Raw genomic sequence first — 19668 nt, 5'->3', positions numbered from 1 at the left:
GGGTTTTTTAATTGCTATAAGGAAACAGTATGACGAAAAACAAGTTGGGGAGAAAAGAGTTTATTTGGCTTACACTTCTAGATCATAGTCCATCACTGGAGGAAGTCAGGACAGGAATCCAAGTAAGGCAGGGAGGGACCTGGACACAGGAGCTGATGCAGAGGCCATGGAGGGGTGCTGCTTACTGGCTCCCCCCACCCACAATGGGCTCCCCCTTTGATTACTAATGAAGAAAATGGCCTCCAGGTTTGTTTGCAGCCTGATTTTCCTGAGGCATTTTCTTGATCAGGTTCCTGCCTCTTGATGACATAAAACTATACATCATAGTTACAGAAACCCCTATAAGGGCTGGCTAGATGGCTCAGCTGGTAAAGAGATCTGCTGTGAATCCCGGCTTCCTGAGGAGGATCCCCTGGCCCTACATGGTAGAAGGAGAGACCTGACTCTACAAGTTCTCCTATTACCTCCTCATATATGATGTTGTTGGTATGTAAGTAATGTGGCACAGTTTCTCAAATAAAGTTTAAAAATATGAAAAACTAATTTGTTTGTGGTACTGAGGAATAAATCCAGGGCCACAATGCATGCCAGGCAAATGCAGTTAGCATAGAGGCGGACCCTCTTATTTATTAATTTATTAGAACAATTTTTATTTCATGGGTAAGGGTATTTTGTCTGCATGTGTGTATGTGCACCACATGTATGCAATGCCCAAAGAGGCCAGAAGAGGGTGCCATGGGGCAGAGCTGTTATTCAGGGAAGGTGTGTGCTATGAAAACAAGTCCTAGCCCTTTCCATAATCATCCAAGAGTTCCCTTGAGATCTCTTCCCGTGTGTGAGAACTTTTAGTTTTAGTAATGCTTGGCTTTCCTTCCATCAGGAATAGATCTGTTTTGTTGCAGAACAAGCCTTTCCTGGCTCCGGTGAGATACTATTTTTACTGTCTGTAGACTGAAAGCGTTCAGTTATTCATAAAGCACAGTGAATTTAAAACTAAGTAGATTTAAATCCCTTTGATTTTTCCTCAATAACATTCTCTCCCAGCCTCTTGTGTATGGGTCTCTTCTAGAACCAAGAGATAATGTGAACCTAGAGATGTTAATGTGCTTAACTGATCACAAAGCCATCCTGTGGATCCCCTTTTTTGCTTGTGCTTTGTTAGATGGAAACTTCTAGAGGGTACTACTCACCCTAAGATCTTCATACTCCTCCCCTCCTCTTTTTTTTTTTTTTTTTTTTTGAGGCAGGGTCTCTCTAAGTCACCTGGACCACCTTGGAATTCATTATGCAGACCAGGCTGGCCTCGAACTCACAGATCTGACTGCTTCTATCTCTCTGATGGAAGGCGTGCACCACTGCTCCCAGCTTAAGATTTTCTTTCTCTATGGAACATGGTTCACTTTTCATCCTAACTTATAGAATTGTCAGTGTGGGGTCATTTCAAAGCCAGGCAGGACAATGTTCCCGCTGAAGGAGGCAGATTTCTCAGCTATTTCCCTAGGTCTTATTCTCAATCTATGGTTCTGAAATCAGTGGAACAAGGCACAGGGCGGAGCCTCCTCATCTCTTTCCTCACCATGACTGTGATCCTTGACCATCATGTGCCACTAGGCTGTGCTGGGCTTCCAGTCCTGGAGATGGCTGTGAGCTGTGTGGTGTGCAGACAGAGTATTGGACTTGCCCAGTACCCACTTATCCTACTTCTGATACCCCAGGCTTGCTTCCTAATCTGGAAAGGTCTCCTCTCTGCCACCTTTAAAAACTGTGTAAGTTTTTTCTCCTGGGCTGGAAAGATGGCTCAACAGTTAAGAACAGTTGTTGCTCCTGCAGAGGGCCTGGGTTTAATTTCCAGCACCCACATCACAACCATCTGTAAGGTCATTTCCAGGGGATCTGATGCCCTCTTCTGGATTCTATGAGAACTGCATACACATGGCGCACAGATACACACATGCAGGCAAAGCTCTCATACACACAGAATCCAAAACAAATCAATCTAACCAAAAGCTCCTCTTCCAGAACTACTGTGGATGTCAGAGAACGGTGGGTCCCCGGCATGAAATCATCGAAGCCCAAAACCATAAAAATGTGGAATCATTAGAATTTGCTGTAGCTCCCTAGAGAAAGGGTCCCTCTGAGAATAAATAGAGCTATCAAAGGTCACAGCAAGGGGTCATGACCTTGGGAAGGGAAGGGAGGTGGGGCAGTAAGAAGAAGAGGAGATCCAAGGCTCTGGATCCCGACATCTGGGCACTAGGGTGCAGCTGTGCTTACAGCCAAGACAAATGCTACTGTAATCCAGATCGTCAATTTTTATCAAAGGCCATGCATTCATTAAGGCTTAGTCAGCCTGCAGTGCCATTGGGGAATGGCGGACCTGCAGGGGGTGGAGCCTAGTGGGAGGAAGCTAGGTTATTGGGTAGGGGAGGAGGGGGGCTCTTAGAGGGGACAGCAGGACTCCTAGCACTTTTCTTTCTCTTTGCTTCCTAGCTGTCATGAGATGAGCCTCCTCCACCGTCAAGTTCCATCAGGATGTTCTGTGCTGCCACCGGCCGGGCCACAGGGCCGAGTGACTGTGAACTAGAACCGCATGAGCCAAAGTCAGCCTTTATTAACCCGGCCCCTCAGGCATTTTGACTTTTTTGTTTTTGTTTTTACACAAAACTAACATGGATAGCATAATAAATCCCCCTTTCACTTAAAATACCTTTCCAGTGGGTGTCTGGCACATGCCACTAAAATTCTTCAAAACAATGCAGGAGTTTTACCTGACAGCTATGGGCCACCAATACTGTGACATTTACCCACAGGATGTACCCAGCCCCAGGCTGTGACAACTAGACACAGAATTCTGGTAGTTCCTTCTGCTCTCTTTGCAAAGTTTGACATGCTGATGTCAACTATGCTTCAAGTTTATGCTCTGAGGAGAAAGTCTAGAAGGCTCGTTGAATGTGTGGCCCAGGCTTCTCTTTATCAGACATGGTATTTGGAAGACTCATTTGGACATGGGTTGGGGACAAGGATCAGAAGTGCTTTCCACATTCGAAGGCTACCACAGGAAAGGGAGACCAGGCCAGATTTTGTCTGCAAACCATAAGAAAGGTAGAGCCAATGAGAGAAGAGGTAAGAGTCAGAATAGCCAATGGCCTGACTTTCAATGCCGTGAGACCCATTACTGAAAGGGCTGGGCTCTAGATGCTAACATTACTGGGTGAATGGCAGAGTTCAGTTCACATAGGGAGCTGTACCTGAGAATACTGGGGTCTTTTCCAGCTCACAGGAACAAGGACGTTGGAGTTAGAGCCTGAGGAGGTAGAGGATGCACTCCGGGTGACAGCCATGGCCCTAGGCTTCCCATCCCGTCCAGAGGAATTCTGCAGTTCATCGTATCGTCTCCCAATGATCGGAGTCTGGAGAAAGAACGGTGCAGAGATATTACGATCGATCACGTGGAAGCTGGGTGAGGTGGCACAGAGGCAGGCAGATGTCTGCGAGTTCGAGGCCAGCCTGGTCTATACAGTGAATTCCAGGACAGCCAGGGCTACGCAGAGAAACCCTGTCTTGAAAAAGGAAAACAAAACAAAAACTGGTCAGGTGATTAGAACCAGGATCAGACACAGAAACGGGTGTTCCGTACGCGTTCTGAGCCATTTGCATAATGAACATCTCCTCACTCTCCTTGTCAGCGAGAAAGCAATGCAATAACTTCATTATGATCTAGACTCTAGAGATGAAGACGGAAGCAAAGTGAAGAAGGCGAAGCCAATTTTTAGCTGTTTAAGCTTGACAGGGTCATTCTCTTTCCCTCTCCTTTTACTCTTCTTGCCACCGCCCCAGTCAGTCAGTCTGTCTGTCTGTTTCTCTCCCTCCTTCCCTCCCTCCCTCCCCTCCTCCTTCCCCCTCTTGTCCTGGTCTGCCTGCCTTGATCTTGCTCCCTAGACCATGCTGGCTTTGGGTTGAAGCCCCGGTTTCCTGCTTCTGTGTGCTGCAATTACAGGCCTCCTTCAACCACACCAACCTTGCAATAACGTCTTATAATAAAAGGATTAAATTTCATTTCCTTCTCTCCAATCTCTAGTCATCAACCTCTATGTACTCACAGTTATTGTCGACGTCTAAATGATTGCTACCCTCTCAACTATTCAAACGGATGACGTCAGGGCCAAAGTGTTCTTAATAACACTTCCTAGAGTTCACTCTCTGAGACTCCCATGGCACGTGGCCAGGCAGGACAGTACCTCCAATGAGGCCTCCACTGGAGACCCTTGAGGTGGCAGAAACTGACCGGAAGCCCCTGTACCTCCCTCCTAAGGTCCTACCAGGTCTGAGCAGTTCTGGGTCCCTGGGAGCTGAGGGATTCCGATTAACTGGCTAATGCTTTCTCTACATTTTTGGATCAAAACAAATTCAAGTTAAAGGCTGAAAAATAGCTCCTCCCCCCAAAGTTAAATATGTCTGTCGAATTAATATCTTACTATCATTTTCTGCAAACTGTATGACACAGGTGTGACATCTTAAACTTGGAAAAGGTGAGTGTCAATGAAGGGATCAATCTCCCCCTCCCCTTCCCATTCCATACTCACCCCCCCCCCTTGCCTCTGTCTCTGCCCTTTGATTGTATGTCCATGGATAGGTGTGTGGGCATGCATTTGATTGTGTGTCCATGGATTTGTTTGTGTGTCCATGGATAGGTGTGTGGGCATGCACTTGTTTGTGTGTCCATGGATCAGACACAGAGTGGGCATGTTCCTGCTTGCACGCAGCACAGGTGGCGGCTGGGGCAGGACATGGGACAGAAGCGTCTTCTCTATTTTCCCACCTTATTTCCTTGAGACAGGGTCTCTCACTGAACTGGAAACCCATGTTTTTGTCCAGTCTGCCCTGTGAGCTCTCAGTGCCTGCCTTTCTCCACTCTACAGTGTTAGGATTATGGACACACATGGCTGGCTAGACTAGCCTTTTTACATGGGTGCTGGGAATCTGAACTCTGGTCCTTTTGCCTGGAGAGCAAGCGGTTCTTACCCACTGAGCCATCTCCAGCCCGTGGTTTCCATTTTTAATAATTCCCATTTGAGAGCCCTGTCCCCATTCATTCTTAAAGGAACAGAACCTAATATAGGCTTCAGATGTCTCCATTTAAAACAAATGTAAGTCTTCCTCTCTAGGCAACCGCTTTTACCCTCTAGGCTACAGGTCAGAGAGAAGGTCACAGCAGGTCAGGACCTCTGAGATGTCGAAGTGGAAATCCAGGGTCTTGCCCGGCAGTTCCTTCGAGGCACTGGTCCACACCCGGTGGAGTTCTATCTTGGAGAGGTCGCTGTGTTGGTAGGAAGGCAATACCAGGCTGGCCGATCGAGAAACAACCAGCTTCAAGATATTCAGTGCTTCCCTCCAGTGAATGCTCTGTGGGCAATAAAGGTCCAGGGGTTAAAAGTTAAGTCCATGTTTTCAGATCCGGTGCTTACTAACGAACAATCTCGTGACCCATCAGAATTCACTTATATCTTAAAAACATAGAGACAGCTCGTAGGAAGGACGGGACGGATGGCATACAGAAAATGTTTATCAGTGGACAAACCACACTGAGTGAATAAGCGAATGATACAGATCTGCTGTGTCCATACTGAAATCACTTCCATCACTGGCTCATAACCCGTTCATTGCTGTGGCCCTTTGATAGGTATGGTGACGCCCAAAACCACCACGTTATTTTTGTATATGTGTGTGTCTGTGTATGTATGTATGTACATATGCATGTATGCATATGCATGTACACACACCTGTATTATTTTATATATACCATGTTGTCTGAACCTTTGGAGGTCAGAAAAGGGCACTCGGTCCCTCTGGAATGGGATTACAGGCAGTTGTGAGCCACCATGTGGGTGCTGGGAATTGAACTTGGGTCCTCTCCAAGAGCACCAGTGCTCTTAACCCCTGAGCTTCCTCTCCAAAGTGAGCATCTTAATATCCTAAGGAAACAGGCCATGTGCTCTGAAGTGTCCCTGCCTCCTGCAAGTACTAACCCGTGACTGAATGACCCTGAGGCCACTACACCCACTCGCTCTTAGAAAACGAGGCAGAGGAAAAAAGAACTTAGAAATTAAATCTTACACTAGATAATTTCTAGAAAACATTGTCTAAAATGTACACTATATGGTTTTGTCCATGTGATTAACCAGAAAGAAAAAATCCAGTGCTTGCCCTTGACATCTGGGATGCACTAAGGACATCCCTTAGAAGAAAGGGTTAAGAATTCACAGAACAGAGAAACAGATGCCTTCCCTGTTAAGTGTGGCATGCGCCGACCCTGGGGAGGTGGAATATGGACTCCCTTCCATCTGTGTGGTCACACAGAACAGATTAGCTTCCGGGCTCTAGACATTCATTTGTTTTTCTGATGCAGTCTCAGGGCAGAGCTTTCAAGAGGTGGTCTCTGGGCATTTGCTGATGCTGGCCCGGTGAAAGAAGAGCCATGCCTCTGAGCCAGGTCCAAAAGACATCTCTGTCTATTAGCTGACATCTTGGCCCAGACGCTGGTTGGTTTGTGTGTGTGTATATACATTTTTAATTTTAATTAATTAGTTTATTGAGACAGGGTCTGGATTGGCCTGGAACTTATTATGTAGATTAAGCTGTCCTCAAATTCACAGAGATTCAGGTGTGTCTGCTTCCTGTGTATTAGAATTAAAGGTGTATGGCACTGAGTTGGGGCTGTGTGTGTGTGTGTGTGTGTGTGTGTGTGTGTATGTGTATTTGGGGGGATGATTTTCTTTTTCGAGACAGCTCTGGCTGTCCTGAAAGTTAACTCTGTAGACCAGGCTTGCCTTGAACTCACAGAGATCCACCCTCTCCTCCCAGCTGCTGAGATTAGCTGTGTGCACTAGACATTTTTATTACTACTTTAAGGGCTGCTTGCTATAGAAACACTGAAATACATACAAAAGCAGAGACAGACAACAAACTGTCACGCTCCTGTCATTTGTTCACGCTTTGGTCACTTTTCTTCATTTATTTCTCTAACTCTTTAGTTTGATTTTGGAGTGTTTTCAGCTGTAAGTTTCTAAATTCCAATAGCAATCTGGCCTGGAACTGGGCATGCGCACACATGGTCTTTCTCGACAGTCCGTCTTTGAAATAAGACACTGACTCGGGATGTTCTCCCGCCTTCTCAGCAAGGCGTGTGCTTAGAACACTCAGCCTGTGTGCCTAAAAGAAAGCTCTGTCCCTCGAAGCAAAAGAGACTCAACAAGAATGCCACTCGGGGTGTGGCCAACCAGCATGGACATGTCATGGGTATGCAGGAATAAGGGGGGGGGGGGTCACATTCCAGATGGCTTTACACCCAAGGGGAAGTGGCCAGCAGGCCTCTTTGGTCTCCCGTGGAGAGCTCTGACTAATGAGCCAATCTACCAATGCTCACCTGTACATATTTCTCAATGGTCTTCAGGACTTCCATGTTAAACTGCTTGACAGGAACGGCAGAGAGGTCCATGTAGCTGAGCAGACTGTAGATGACCTGGAGGAGCGGCTGCTGCATGCTGGGGAGGCCTTTCTCCAGCAACTGCAGGAGGCAAAGCGCAGCCGGTCAGCTCTACCGTCTGTCCAGAAGGACCCAGGCTTCCCACGCCCCTGTCACTGCAATGTGCTTAGGAGAGTAATCAAAAACCCCAGCTATCTTTGTCTTGTCTTTTTAAAAAATATTTATTTTATGTATATGAGTACACTGTTGCTGTCTTCAGACACACCAGAAGAGGGCATCAGATCCCATTACAGATGGTTGTGAGCCACCATGTGGTTGCTGGGAATTGAACTCAGGACCTCTGGAAGAGCTGCCAGTGCTCTTAACCACTGAGCCACCTCTCCAGGCCTTGTTTTGTTTTTTTAAAATTTCTGAAGTACTGGCTGCTGGCCTCTAATTCAGAGATCCTCCTGCCTCTGCCTTCCAAGTGCTGGGATTAAAGGCACACGTAACCACTCCAGGTCAAAATCCTTGTTATTGAATAAATGATAATGAAGGTAATTCAGGGAGGTCTGAAATTATAAATGTAAAATTCAAACAGTATGAAAAAAGACCCAGGAAATAAACCTCAATAGGAAGACCATGGGACACTATCAAAATTACAAATTTAAGGATATGATTTGTTGCTCATCAACTCAGCAAACTGAGAATCTTCAGAATTGGTTATTGAAATAAACAAATTTTTCGTATATCATTAAAGATGTCAATTGGATAATTTAGCAGTGGAAACCAAGAAAATAAAAAAAGGTCTACATTTTTTGTTTGTTTTGGTTTGGTTTTGGTTTGAGATACTGATTCACTATGGGGTTGAGGTTTGGTCTGTTGCTACTTAATGTAATGCTAAATTCTGTACCAGAAGGTTTAGGTGAATTGTCATGATCACAGGCCATTGTGCAAACCTTGTTCCTTGATTTTAAACTATTGGTTCAATAAAACTGGCTATAGCCAATTACTGGAGGGATTAGAGGTAGGTGATGAGATGCCAAATCTTTTAAGTTCAAACTCCACTTTAGAGAACCTGACCTAAGTTTGAACGCAGGTAAACTAAGGGGCTGGTACCTAGCATTAGTTTCCAAGTTACCTCCCAACAAAACCTGAGCCTAGTTCCAGTCTCTAGGCTAATCCCCAACAAGACCAACATTTCCAGGTTACACCCTCAACAAGATCAGTGTCTCCAGGCTATTCCCCCAACAAACCTGAGCCCCATGTTACAAGCCCAACCCCTGCCTAGTGACCACTGATGCAGAGGGAAGCAGAAGTTAAGTTTATGATCTGACTCCCAGCACCAGCCAATTATGTTAAAGGCACAGTAGCGTTCCAATGAGATGCTTGCACATGTACTCCCTGCTTGCTGCTTACTATAAAGCCTTGCCCCATAGACATTTTGGGCTCCCCCACCACCAAAAGCAAATGGCCAGGAGAAATAGCAAGAATCTGGGGTACACTGCTGGGGAGGCAGCAAGCCAGGAGTTAGAAGAGTGAATTAGGGGTGACTCCCCAGTAATTGTCAAAGCCAAATTAAATAGCCACAGTCTGAGTCTCATTTATTTGTAAGCTAGTGACGGATAGGCTTAAATTGATTCTATTACACTAAGTAATCCAAGCTACCCCCAAAATCTTTTAAGCACTGGGCACACTGGTGACTGGTGAGTGCCACCATACCCATCCAAAGTCTCTAGCTCTGGAAATTGGAATCACAGTCATTGTTCTGGCCAGAGGTTGTCTCAGAGGTTAAGAGACTACCATTTGCTGAGGACCTGAATTTAGTTCCCAGGACTCACAAGGTAGCCAGAGACCATCTCTAGCTCCCGAATCTCTTGATAAAAAAGATATTTGATCACTGTGAACCCGGAGATTGTACTGTTTGCTGAAAAACCCCGTTTCTAGTTGTGGTGTGGCTCAGCTTTAGCACACACCTCTAACTACTCTGGCTGGAATACAGACACACCTTCAGTCCCAAACAAAGAAGGTAAAGTTAGTTTATAGACAGAAGTCCCCATGTTTGAAAGTGATGCCTAACTGAGTGGCAAACAAAGTGATGGATCAGAAAGATTTGACAGAACAGGATCTGCCCAACTCTCAAGAGAACAGGGAGGAAAGGGAAGCTACTTAAGAGAGGAGAAGGAAGAGAGGAGGAGGGGGAGGAGGGAGAAGAGGAGGAGGGGGAAGAGGGGAAAGAGGAAGAAGAGGAGGAGAAGGCAGTGCCAGTTTTACTGGGATAGTTGTACAGAAACAGGTTGGATGGAGGAAAAGCCAGAGAATGAGAAGGAGCCAGGAGATTAGAACAGATTGCCAAAGTTAGCATGAGGTCATTCAGGAGAAACTGAGAAGTTTGAATCAGTCGGCTGGGAGAGGAGTTTGAGCCAGAACAGCTGAGTTGATCAGCCAGCCAGAGTTCAGTCTGAAAGAACCAGAAAGGTGAGCTTACTCAGCAGCTGAAAACACTCTGGGTCTAGATTAGATTGTACGGAGGCTAGAAGCTTCCAGGATTGGCCTAGGTTAGCAGATGGAGGCAGTGAGCTTTGGAGACGACAATTTCATCAAGTGAATAAAGGATACTTTTATACTTATTTATTTTTTATGTATGGGGCTCCGGCTTGTGTGTGTCTATATACTACATGCTTGCAGTGCCCGAAGAGGCCAGAAGAGGGCATCCCATCTCTTGGGACTGGAGTTAGGGTGTGAACTGCTATATAGGTGTTAAGAATCAAACTTTGATCCTCTGAAGAGCAGCCAGGGCTCTTAACTCCTAAATACCTCTGCAGTTTCCATAAAGCCTTTATAACAGCTATTTATTTATGTGTATGTGTGTGCCCATGTGAACTAATGTGCACTGCATGTGCAGGTGCCTATAAAGTCAAGACAGTGTCAAGGGCTCAGCAGTTAAAAGTACTGGCTGCTCTTGCAGAAGACCTGGGTTCAGTTCCGTGTATCCACATGGTAGCTCACAACTGTTGATTCTAATTCGGAGCACCAGACGCCCTCTTGTGGCCCGTGCAGGTACTACTGCAAAAGTACCTTTAACACATAAAAATTAGGACACTTTTGAAAAGGCTTAAAAAAAAATTCACTGCTCAAATTTACTGTGATGAACTGACTGAAACTGACTGTGTACTGCTAATCTGTATTGTAAGCCCAAACACTGTAGGATCAGTGTTAATTGTCAGATGGGCTGTACACTCCCCTCCATTAGACAGATACTTTTGGTCTTGAAGAAATGCTGTTTTAAGTTACCTAGACCTAGATAATTACATCAAGAAGAATTAGGACCCTCTTTTTTTGTGGGGAGACCCTAACAGGAGGTGTGCCAGCATACCCCAGGAGGAAAAGAAACACAGAAAAGGCCAAAGGAAGCTCACTGTTACCAGTCATTTGCCCAGAGACTTCATGACCCGTGCACCGCACACATGGGCCTGGGGTCCTACTGTCTGCCTGTGTCTCATCCACGGATGTGCTCGAAATGCACGTTTCTAGTTGTACAGACAAGAGGCACTGACCAAGATTTTCTTTCTAGATTATAATCTGTTAATGAGTTTAGAACAACCAACCACCAACAGACCTAGCAAGGTACTTAGTCCTTGATAAGATCTGACTGCCACTCCCCCCCCCCCCCCCCCCCCGATTCCCAACCTGCTGGGATCACAGGGGTGTGCTGCCTTGCCAAGCTAGGACCGAGTTTATCCCAGCCACGTTGACGGGGATGAGTATAGGGCACAGCGAATGGGGGAGGGGTGAGCTTCAGAGGGAGGATGCTGGAGCTAGGGTCAGTTATCAGGGCTCATCAGTTAACTGAGCCCAGCCTTGGCTTCTTCACAGAATACCCTACTCACTGGTTTGTTGTGCGGATGTAAAACGAATCCATTAGCATTTGTAGACCTTGGTCTACCAACACAAGGCAGACACTGACTGTCAAAGCTATGTAAACATGTGAACCACATCATCCTTAGCGTCAGCGATTACCTCTGCCAGGTAGGTGACCATGTTCAAGGTGATGTCGGCATAGGCTTCATGAAGGTAGCGACAGACCACGTTGACCCATGTGGCGCAGTCCCTTGTGTAGCTGTGTGTTTTGTAAAGAGTCATGACGTGAGCCAGGTTTGACAGTTTAGGGTTTTTCTCTTCCAAGCAAACCTTTGAAGAGAAGCATTAGGGTGATTTAGAGCGTGCCAATGGACAGGAAGAAACATCAGCAAATATTCTAAGTCCTGACAGTCTGGAGACGAGCCCATATGCTTTCTGGTAGCCATGGCGCCTCATTTAATCATTCGCTAGTGTACTGTTCCCCACAAAGATCTTTCGTGTTCATTAACTTTTCTTAGTTATTGTGTGCACGTGCAATTTTAAGTTAATTAATTAATTATAAGTGCACTGTAGCTGTCTTCAGACACACAAGAAGGCATCATATCCCATTATAGATGGTTGTGAGCCGTCATGTGGTTGCTGGGATTTGAACTCAGGACCCCAACTGAACACTGAACACTGAAGAGCAGTCAGTGCTCTTCACCAGCCCATGTGCACACGTATGTGCACGAGCAAGTCAGTGACAGGGAACACAAGTGGAGGTCAGACAACAACCCCAGGAAGCCTGTTCTCTTTTTCCACCATGTGGGTTCCCAGATGCATTCCGATGGCAAGCACCTTTGTCTGCTGAGCCATCTCAACAGCTCCACTTGCCCCCCCCCCCTCCACAGATAGGGTTTCTCTGCGTAGCCCTGGAATTCCCATCCTGGAACTCACTGTCGACCAGGCTGGCCCCGAACTCCTACTGGGATCAAAGGTGTGCACCATACCACTTGCTTCTCTTAATAATGAAGATCAAAAAGCTAATTTGTAACAGCCACCCAGAGGTGTCCCTCTGCGACAAACACAGCCTTCTCCAAACCAGCTATTTCCAACGCGCGTGGAGACTTCCTGCCGGATCCTAAGGCATACCTGAGCAATCCTTTCAGCTACATCCTTACAGAACTGATTGGGATTTTCAAAATGCTGGATCAGCTGAGGCAGGAGACACAGGACATTCAGCGGAAATCCTGGAGAGGAGGCACAGTGGCAACAGATGAGTACTACGTTGTGACTGGTGACAACGGAAAGGAATATACAGGTTTAATTTCTGTGATGCGAAATTGGTTAGAATGGTGGCTTGAGGCAGGGTTTCACCTAGGCCAGCGTGATCGTTAACATGAGCAAGGGTGACCTTGAACTTCTGACCCTCCTGCCTCTACTTTGTGAATGCTGGGTTTATAGGTATGCACCTCAATACCTGGTCGTCTGTGGTACTGAGAATCAAATTTAAGGCTTTGTATAAGCTACGCAAGCTCTGTCACCTGACTGAGCTACATCATCAGCCCCCAGACAGTTTTGTGGAGGAGTATAAATCTGATCTGATAAAGAAATCTATAAAAAAACACAATGAAATACTATCGACTACAAAGGAGACGCTGGGTAAGTACACTTGTGATTTCAACATTGAATTGTCGTCTGTTTGTGAGCAAGGAGAACGCACACGATTTTCCTGACGTACACTGAGCTGAGCTGAAGCAGTAGTTTAAGGTTTTGTAAAAATAAAAATGTAAGCTGGATAGCACTTGGGAGGCCGGGGCAGGCAGATCTCCGTGAGTTCAAGGCCAACCTGGTCGACAGTGAGTTCCAGGACAGTCAGAGCTACATCCAGATGCTGTCTCAAAAAAAAAAAACCCAAAAAAACAAAAAAACAAAAAACCCCACAAAAACAAAAACAAAACAAAACAAAAACAAAAACAAAAAACAAAACAAAAAACAAAACAAAACAAACCAACCAAACAAAGCAGTGTATTTTAAAGCTGGTCTTGGTGGGACCTGTAGTCACAGCATTCAGGAGGCAGAGGTAAGCAGACCTCTGAGATGCAGCTTAATTACATCAAGTTCTAGAATAGCCAGATGAGATATATATAAACAAAACATATTTAAGCCTTAGTCATACAACTGGAAAGACCCTTCAAGATCCTAACTGCTCAGCGTGGCTGTTAAGACCTAATTAATGAGATGTTCTCTTAGTTACTTGCCATGATATTAAGAAGCTGGTGCGCTGATTTTGCTTAATCAGAACATTAGAGAAACAATGTGATTTTTCAAGAGGACAGAGAAAGGCAGAGAAAAACAAGATTTGGGAATTAGAAAAGAAATGAACAAGAGGGACTAAATTGATAAATTGACAGTGTTTTCAATCTGACCCAGAAATCATTCACATACACACATACACACACACGCACTCATGCATGTACACACACATGCACATGTACATATGCACTCTCATGAGAACATACACGCACAAACTTGCACCCACACACAAACTCACACACGTGTACATGCACACACGCATACACTCACAGGCATACAAACACATATGCTTAAACACACACACATACATATACACACACATGTACACATACACACAAATGCACTCATGTGCATACATACATGCCTACACACACATGCACAGGTACATATGTACGAGCACACATGCACAAGCACACACAAACACAGGCACACACCAAACTCGCACAAATGTACACGGACACACACATGCACACACACGCATACAAACACATGCCTAAACACACACACACACACACACACACACTGCTGTTCCTGTTATTCGATTACCAGCATTTAATACTGTAGAAACAGACACACGGTACTTTCTTGTTTCACTAAAGCTGCATATGCAGCCACCATCAGGGCTACAGGGAGGTGCGTCGCTGGCCTTACCAATAGCTTGGGACGAGTCCACCATCGGTACTTTGGACACTGGAGTGAGCAAGCTGAAAAGCTGCAGGGTCAGGTCTGTGGTGGTGAGAGAGGTGAAGCCCTTCAGGAGCAGCTGCTGTAGCCCGGGAAAGTCCGCCCACTTGAGCTGCCCCTGGAGTTTCTCCAGCTTTTCTCGGTTCTCGGCTTTCTCCAGCGGCACATGTGCCAGCAGTCGGTTCAACAGCCTCAGGGCCATCAGGTATTCAAACTCAAAATCAGACTCCATCAGGGCCACCGTAACCCAGAAGATGGTGGCCAGCAGGTTGGTGGGATGGTTTACGTGGGATGGGTCCGTGAGACTCTCTTTCAAGGAGGAATTGCTTCTGGTTTTTGAGGAAAGGCCTTGTTGGGTACAAGCTTGAATTCTGTCCAGGGTGGCGCTTCGAGGCGGGTCTGAGGATCGGTCAACGACACCAAACTTCTTGGGCACGGAGAAGCTTCTTTGGTGCCTGCTGCGTTCTGCAGTCGCGGTGTTGTTGCCGGGAGTCCCGGGATTGACGTTCAGCTGCCCCGTGCTTTTCCGGCTTGCTGTCAGTTTGCTGCTAGGGCTTAGATCTGGTGACGAAGAACTAGGAACAAGCAGAGGTGAAATCAGCAGAAAGCCAGTGGATGCCACTGAAGAGCCCTGCTCTCGTGTTCCGAGAAGCAGCTATGGGGAGCGTCCTTAGGGAACACCACCTTAATTGGTGGCCGTACCACCCTGACCTAGTCTAGGAAGATAAGCAGGGTCGGAGACCTGGTTAGCACTTGGATGGGGGACATCCACTTTCTACTTAAGTGCCTTTTAAGTTAAGGCTATGAAAAAGATAAACCTTAGCAAGCACAGTCTCCAAAAACAGACACCCGATACAAACTTTCAGTCACGAAAAGTCCAAAACCCCAGCAACATAGTGACTTTTCATTTGTATTCTGTTTGAATTTGGATGGGAATAATTATAAAACAAGACAGACCAGTAAGTGCCAAGTTTATCTCCTTTTAACTCAGAACACAATGCTGCCAGGAAGGAAAAAGGTAAGTACACAGCAAAGGAAATGTTTTTACACTTAGAAAATTTGATTTTCTCCCTCCTACCCATGCCTGGTCTGAGGCAGGGTCTCACTATGAAATCCTTGACGACTCAGAACTCATGTGGACCAGGCTGGCCTTGGATTTACAGAGGTCATTCTTTTAACTCTATACATACAGAAAACCTTAAACTCTTTATGAGAAGTTTGTTTTGCTTGTGTGTTTCCTCCCTCCTTCCCTCCCTTCCTCCCTCCCTCCCTCCCTCCTACCTTCTCTCCCTATGAAGCCCAGGTTGGCCTCAGACTCAGGATTAAAGCTCAGCCAACAGACCTAGCTTTACCTATTAAAGTTTTACAGATTAAGAGATACAGACCCATACGGATTGACTAGTGTAGTGTTAGTAATCACATTAAATGTATAAAGATTGCCCAACTTAAAGATAATAAAATATGCTGTCAATACTGGTGCACGCCTTTGATCCCAGCACTCAGGAGGCAGAGGCAGGTGGATTTATTAAATTCAAGGCCAGCCTGGTCTACAAATCCAAGTTCCAGGACAGCCAGGGATTCACAGAGAAGCCCTGTCTTAAAAACCATGATGATGGTGGTGATGGTGGTGGTGGTGTTGGTGATAGCTGGGTGGTGGTGGTGGTGGTGGTGTTGGTGATAGCTGGGTGGTGGTAGTGCACACCTTAAATGCCAACACTTGGGAAGGAGGTGTAGGAGGATCTTTGAGTTTGAGGCCCACTTGGTCTACAGAGTGGGTTCCAGGATAGCTAAGAAAATACAGAGAAGTAAAACAAAATAATATTCACAGGGCTGGAGAGATGGCTCAGCATTGGGCACACTGCTGCTCTTGCAGAGGACCTGGGTTTGAGCCCCAGTATCCACGTGGAGGCTCACAACCATCTGTAACTCCAGCTCCAGGGGATGTAACTTCTCTAGCCTCTTTGGGCATCAGAACTCTGAAGCACATGCGTAGTAAAATCAGAATAATGAAATGGATCTTAGAGGAAGGTCCAATGGGATGCAAGGTAACTTTGCCAACTTGGTTTCAAGAACAAGTTCAATCGCAGAAACATGGAATCCCAGGTAACTGGGAAGGAGTTAGTCCTGAATAAAGAGTAGGCCTGAATAAAGGCTCCTAAAGGATGAGTCTACTGAAGCCAACATCTGTTGCAGCTGCTCAACAGATGTGGCTCAGATGCTCTCCCTCCCACACATGCCTTACTTAGCTTTAGTTCCTTATTATCAACGTGATAAATAGGATCATTATTATGTATTACTTAAGAATATTTGAGGATCGGGCTGGAGAGATGGCTCAGCGGTTAAGAGCACTGTCTGCTCTTCCAGAGATCCTGAGTTCAGTTCCCAGCAACCACATGGAGGCTCACAACCATCTGTAATGAGATCTGATGCCTTCTTCTGATGTGTCTGTAGACAGCGACAGTGTACTCATATACATAAAATAAATACATCTGAGAAAAAGAATATTCGAGGATTTATGGCTCAGCAGTTAAGAGCATGCACTGCTCTTGTGGATGAGACTTGAGTTTGGTTCCTCACGTCATGTTGGAGAGCTCATAACTGTTCATAACCGCAGCTGCAGGAGATCGGATGCCTCCAAGGGCACCTGCACACTCCTGTGTACACACTCACCACCACATACACTTAAAAAGTTAAAATACCAGCCAGGAAGTGGTGGCACATGCCTTCAATCTCAGCAGGAGGGAGGCAGAGGCAGGCAGATCTCTGAGTTTGAGGCCTGGTCTACAGAGTGAGTTCCAGGACCGTGAGAGCTACACAGAGAAACCCTGTCTTGAAAAAACAAAGACAAACAAAACGAAACAATGAAATAAAATAACCAGGTGTAGTAGTTCATGCCTTTGCCACCCCCCCCCCCCCCCCGCACCCTTCCAGGAAGTAGAGACATGGAAGGCTCTCCGAGTCAGCCTGCTGTACTGTAGTAGTGAACCACAGGCTAGCCCAGAGAAAAAAAATTCTTTTTAAAATTCTTTTTTATTTTTATGTGTATGAGAGTTTTGCTTGCATGTATGAATGTGTATTGCATGTGTTGTAGAAGTGTGCATCAGATGCCCTGGAACTGGAATTAAAGATGGTTATGAACTGCCATTTAGGTGTTGGGATTGTGTTTTAAGATACATATATAATGAGTGTGTGTGTATGTGTTAACAACTCCTTTACTTTTGTTTAAACTTAAGAAAATAACAAAAGGTTAGAAAGGTAGCTCAGTGGTTAAGAGTACTTCTTGTTCTTGCCAAGGACCTGGGTTCAATTCCCAGGATCTTCCTTTACCAACCTGTAACTCCCAGTCCCTCAGGTAGTACACATTCACACACACAAATCTGGAAAAAAATGTTCTTAATAAAAGAAAATATCAAGTACACTTTTTGGGCCGTGAGTAGATTTCAAAGCCTTTATCTGTTCTTTGTGCTCTCTCCAACATTCAGCACAGAAAATTCGATCTCCCCGTCAGAGACCAACCATCTGATTCTCACCGAGATAACACCGTGAAGAGGTCACTGTTCTTCAAGCAATCCGACAGGTTATCCACAGCAGCTTCCAAGGTCAGGAGCGCTTCCATCACATATCCCTGTGGAGCACACAGAGTCGGCATTCGGGGCTGGGAACTTCCAGAGGGAGAACTAACCCAAGGCGAACTCTCTTCCTACCAAGATGGGATTTCTGGCGGTATTCATTTACAAAGTCTAAGACCAGATTATAAATCTTGTTTGGGGAACTACACAACATAGGAGGTAGCCAATAACCATAGAGATTTATTTCCCCAAGGTGGACAACCTCAAGGGGATTAAAAATACAACAGGGCAGTGTGTATGTGTGTGTGTGTGTGTGTGTGTGTGTGTGTGTGTAGGGTGAGTGACCCCCTGCTGAGGGGAAGGGCAGGCCACTAAAATACAGAGGGACAATGTGTGGAAGCCAGAGATTAGGAAGCAAGATGAGATGTCAGGAGAGCAGTTCCTCTGTGAGTCTGACTGGAACTTCTGATTAACTGAAGGGAGACAGGGTGTGTAGAGGGCTAGCCTTAGCCTCACAGCCATGTAGTGCCCTTGGCTCAAACCTGCTCAGCCCCCAAGGCTCTGACCTTTACCTATAGGGTCTCCGGGATGACTCTGTCCCATCCTGTCTCCAGATTAACTTAGAGATCATCCAGACAGGGAAGGGCAGAGCTTAGCCTGTGTACAGTGGGGATCCCTGCCTTGACTGGATACACTGTGTAAGTGAGTCCTCAGCAGAGGATAAAAAGACCCAAATGACACAAAATAACCCCATTCAACACAAACCAACCCCTTGCTATCAGCCATTACTGCCACCACACACACACACACACACACACACACACACACACACACACACACACACACACAAGCAGCCAGTGAAAGGATGCTCTTGTCACACAATGTGATCCCCTTTGCTGAATTTGTAGAACAAGTCCCCTGGAGAAACTTTTAGAAATAAGGAGGATTAACTTCTCCTTGTCCCCCACCCCCATCCCCCTTGGCAGGGTTTCTCTGTGTAGCCCTGGCTATCCTGGAACCTGCTTTGTAGACCAGGCTGACCTAGAACTCGGAGAGATCTGCCTGCCTCTGCCTCCCGAGTGCTGGGATTAAATCGCCATGCCTGGCTAATAAAGATTAACTTCTAAAGCATCTTACTTAATTAATTGTGGATCTGAGGGTTAAAACAACTTCTGTGGACCCCAGGAGATGCTACAGCATGGAGGGGCACTTAAGTGGTCCCCCACTTCCATACCTGAATCTCATCGCCGTGTTCTCCGATCACCTCCACCAATCTGGACAGGAGGTCAGACAGGGCATGCGCTGACAGCGGTTGTTTGAGGGCCCGGAAGATCTGGAAAGATCGGCCTGCGTAGTGCCTGGAAGAGCTTGCGAGGGCCGTCTGCAGCGCGACCTCGCTCAAATGCTGCTCCAGATGGAAACCTGTGGCCAGAAGAGCAAAGGGTAAGCTCTGGTGCTTTACACTGGTGCGCCTGAGTCCGGAGGAGACAAGGGGGTGTTAGAACAAGCTAACAGTCCCCCATCTCCCCACCTCGCATTTTGACTCTGCCTCAGAAACAAAACAGGGTGTGGATCCAGCTCAGTAATAGAGGGCTTGCCTAGCATGTGCCACTTTAGGGAAGGCAGGAAATATTACCTGACTGTTCTCGCTAAGGAAAGATCTCATGTGTCAGAAAAGGCCCTGACTAGGTGGGAAAGAAAATGCAACCTAGAGGCAGGAATGTTTGGAGTCACTAAATTGATTGACTGCTGTTTCTCTTTCTAGGGAGACAGATAAGAATAGAAGACCCGATGAAA

The 19668-nt window shown here is 46.2% G+C and overlaps 1 protein-coding gene across 5 annotated transcripts in view; it reads right to left on the bottom strand.

The window, feature by feature from the left end:
- Window positions 1-19668, bottom strand: part of FRY (FRY microtubule binding protein) — a 364922-nt gene that overhangs the window by 40736 nt on the left and 304518 nt on the right. For all 5 annotated transcript variants that reach the window (XM_080941189.1, XM_080941185.1, XM_080941186.1 and 2 more), the window contains 8 exons: window positions 19106-19293; window positions 17833-17927; window positions 14270-14877; window positions 12455-12552; window positions 11483-11653; window positions 7424-7564; window positions 5224-5403; window positions 3249-3410 (listed from right to left, as the gene is read on the bottom strand). In XM_080941189.1, coding sequence (XP_080797315.1) covers window positions 3249-3410; window positions 5224-5403; window positions 7424-7564; window positions 11483-11653; window positions 12455-12552; window positions 14270-14877; window positions 17833-17927; window positions 19106-19293 — 1643 coding nt within the window. The remainder of the gene's footprint in view (window positions 1-3248; window positions 3411-5223; window positions 5404-7423; window positions 7565-11482; window positions 11654-12454; window positions 12553-14269; window positions 14878-17832; window positions 17928-19105; window positions 19294-19668) is intronic.

This window comes from Micromys minutus (assembly GCF_963924665.1).
Source record: "Micromys minutus genome assembly, chromosome: 29".
Classification (NCBI taxonomy): domain Eukaryota; kingdom Metazoa; phylum Chordata; class Mammalia; order Rodentia; family Muridae; genus Micromys; species Micromys minutus.
Note: the sequence above shows the minus strand (reverse complement) of the source record. Positions and strands in the feature narration are given on the sequence as shown.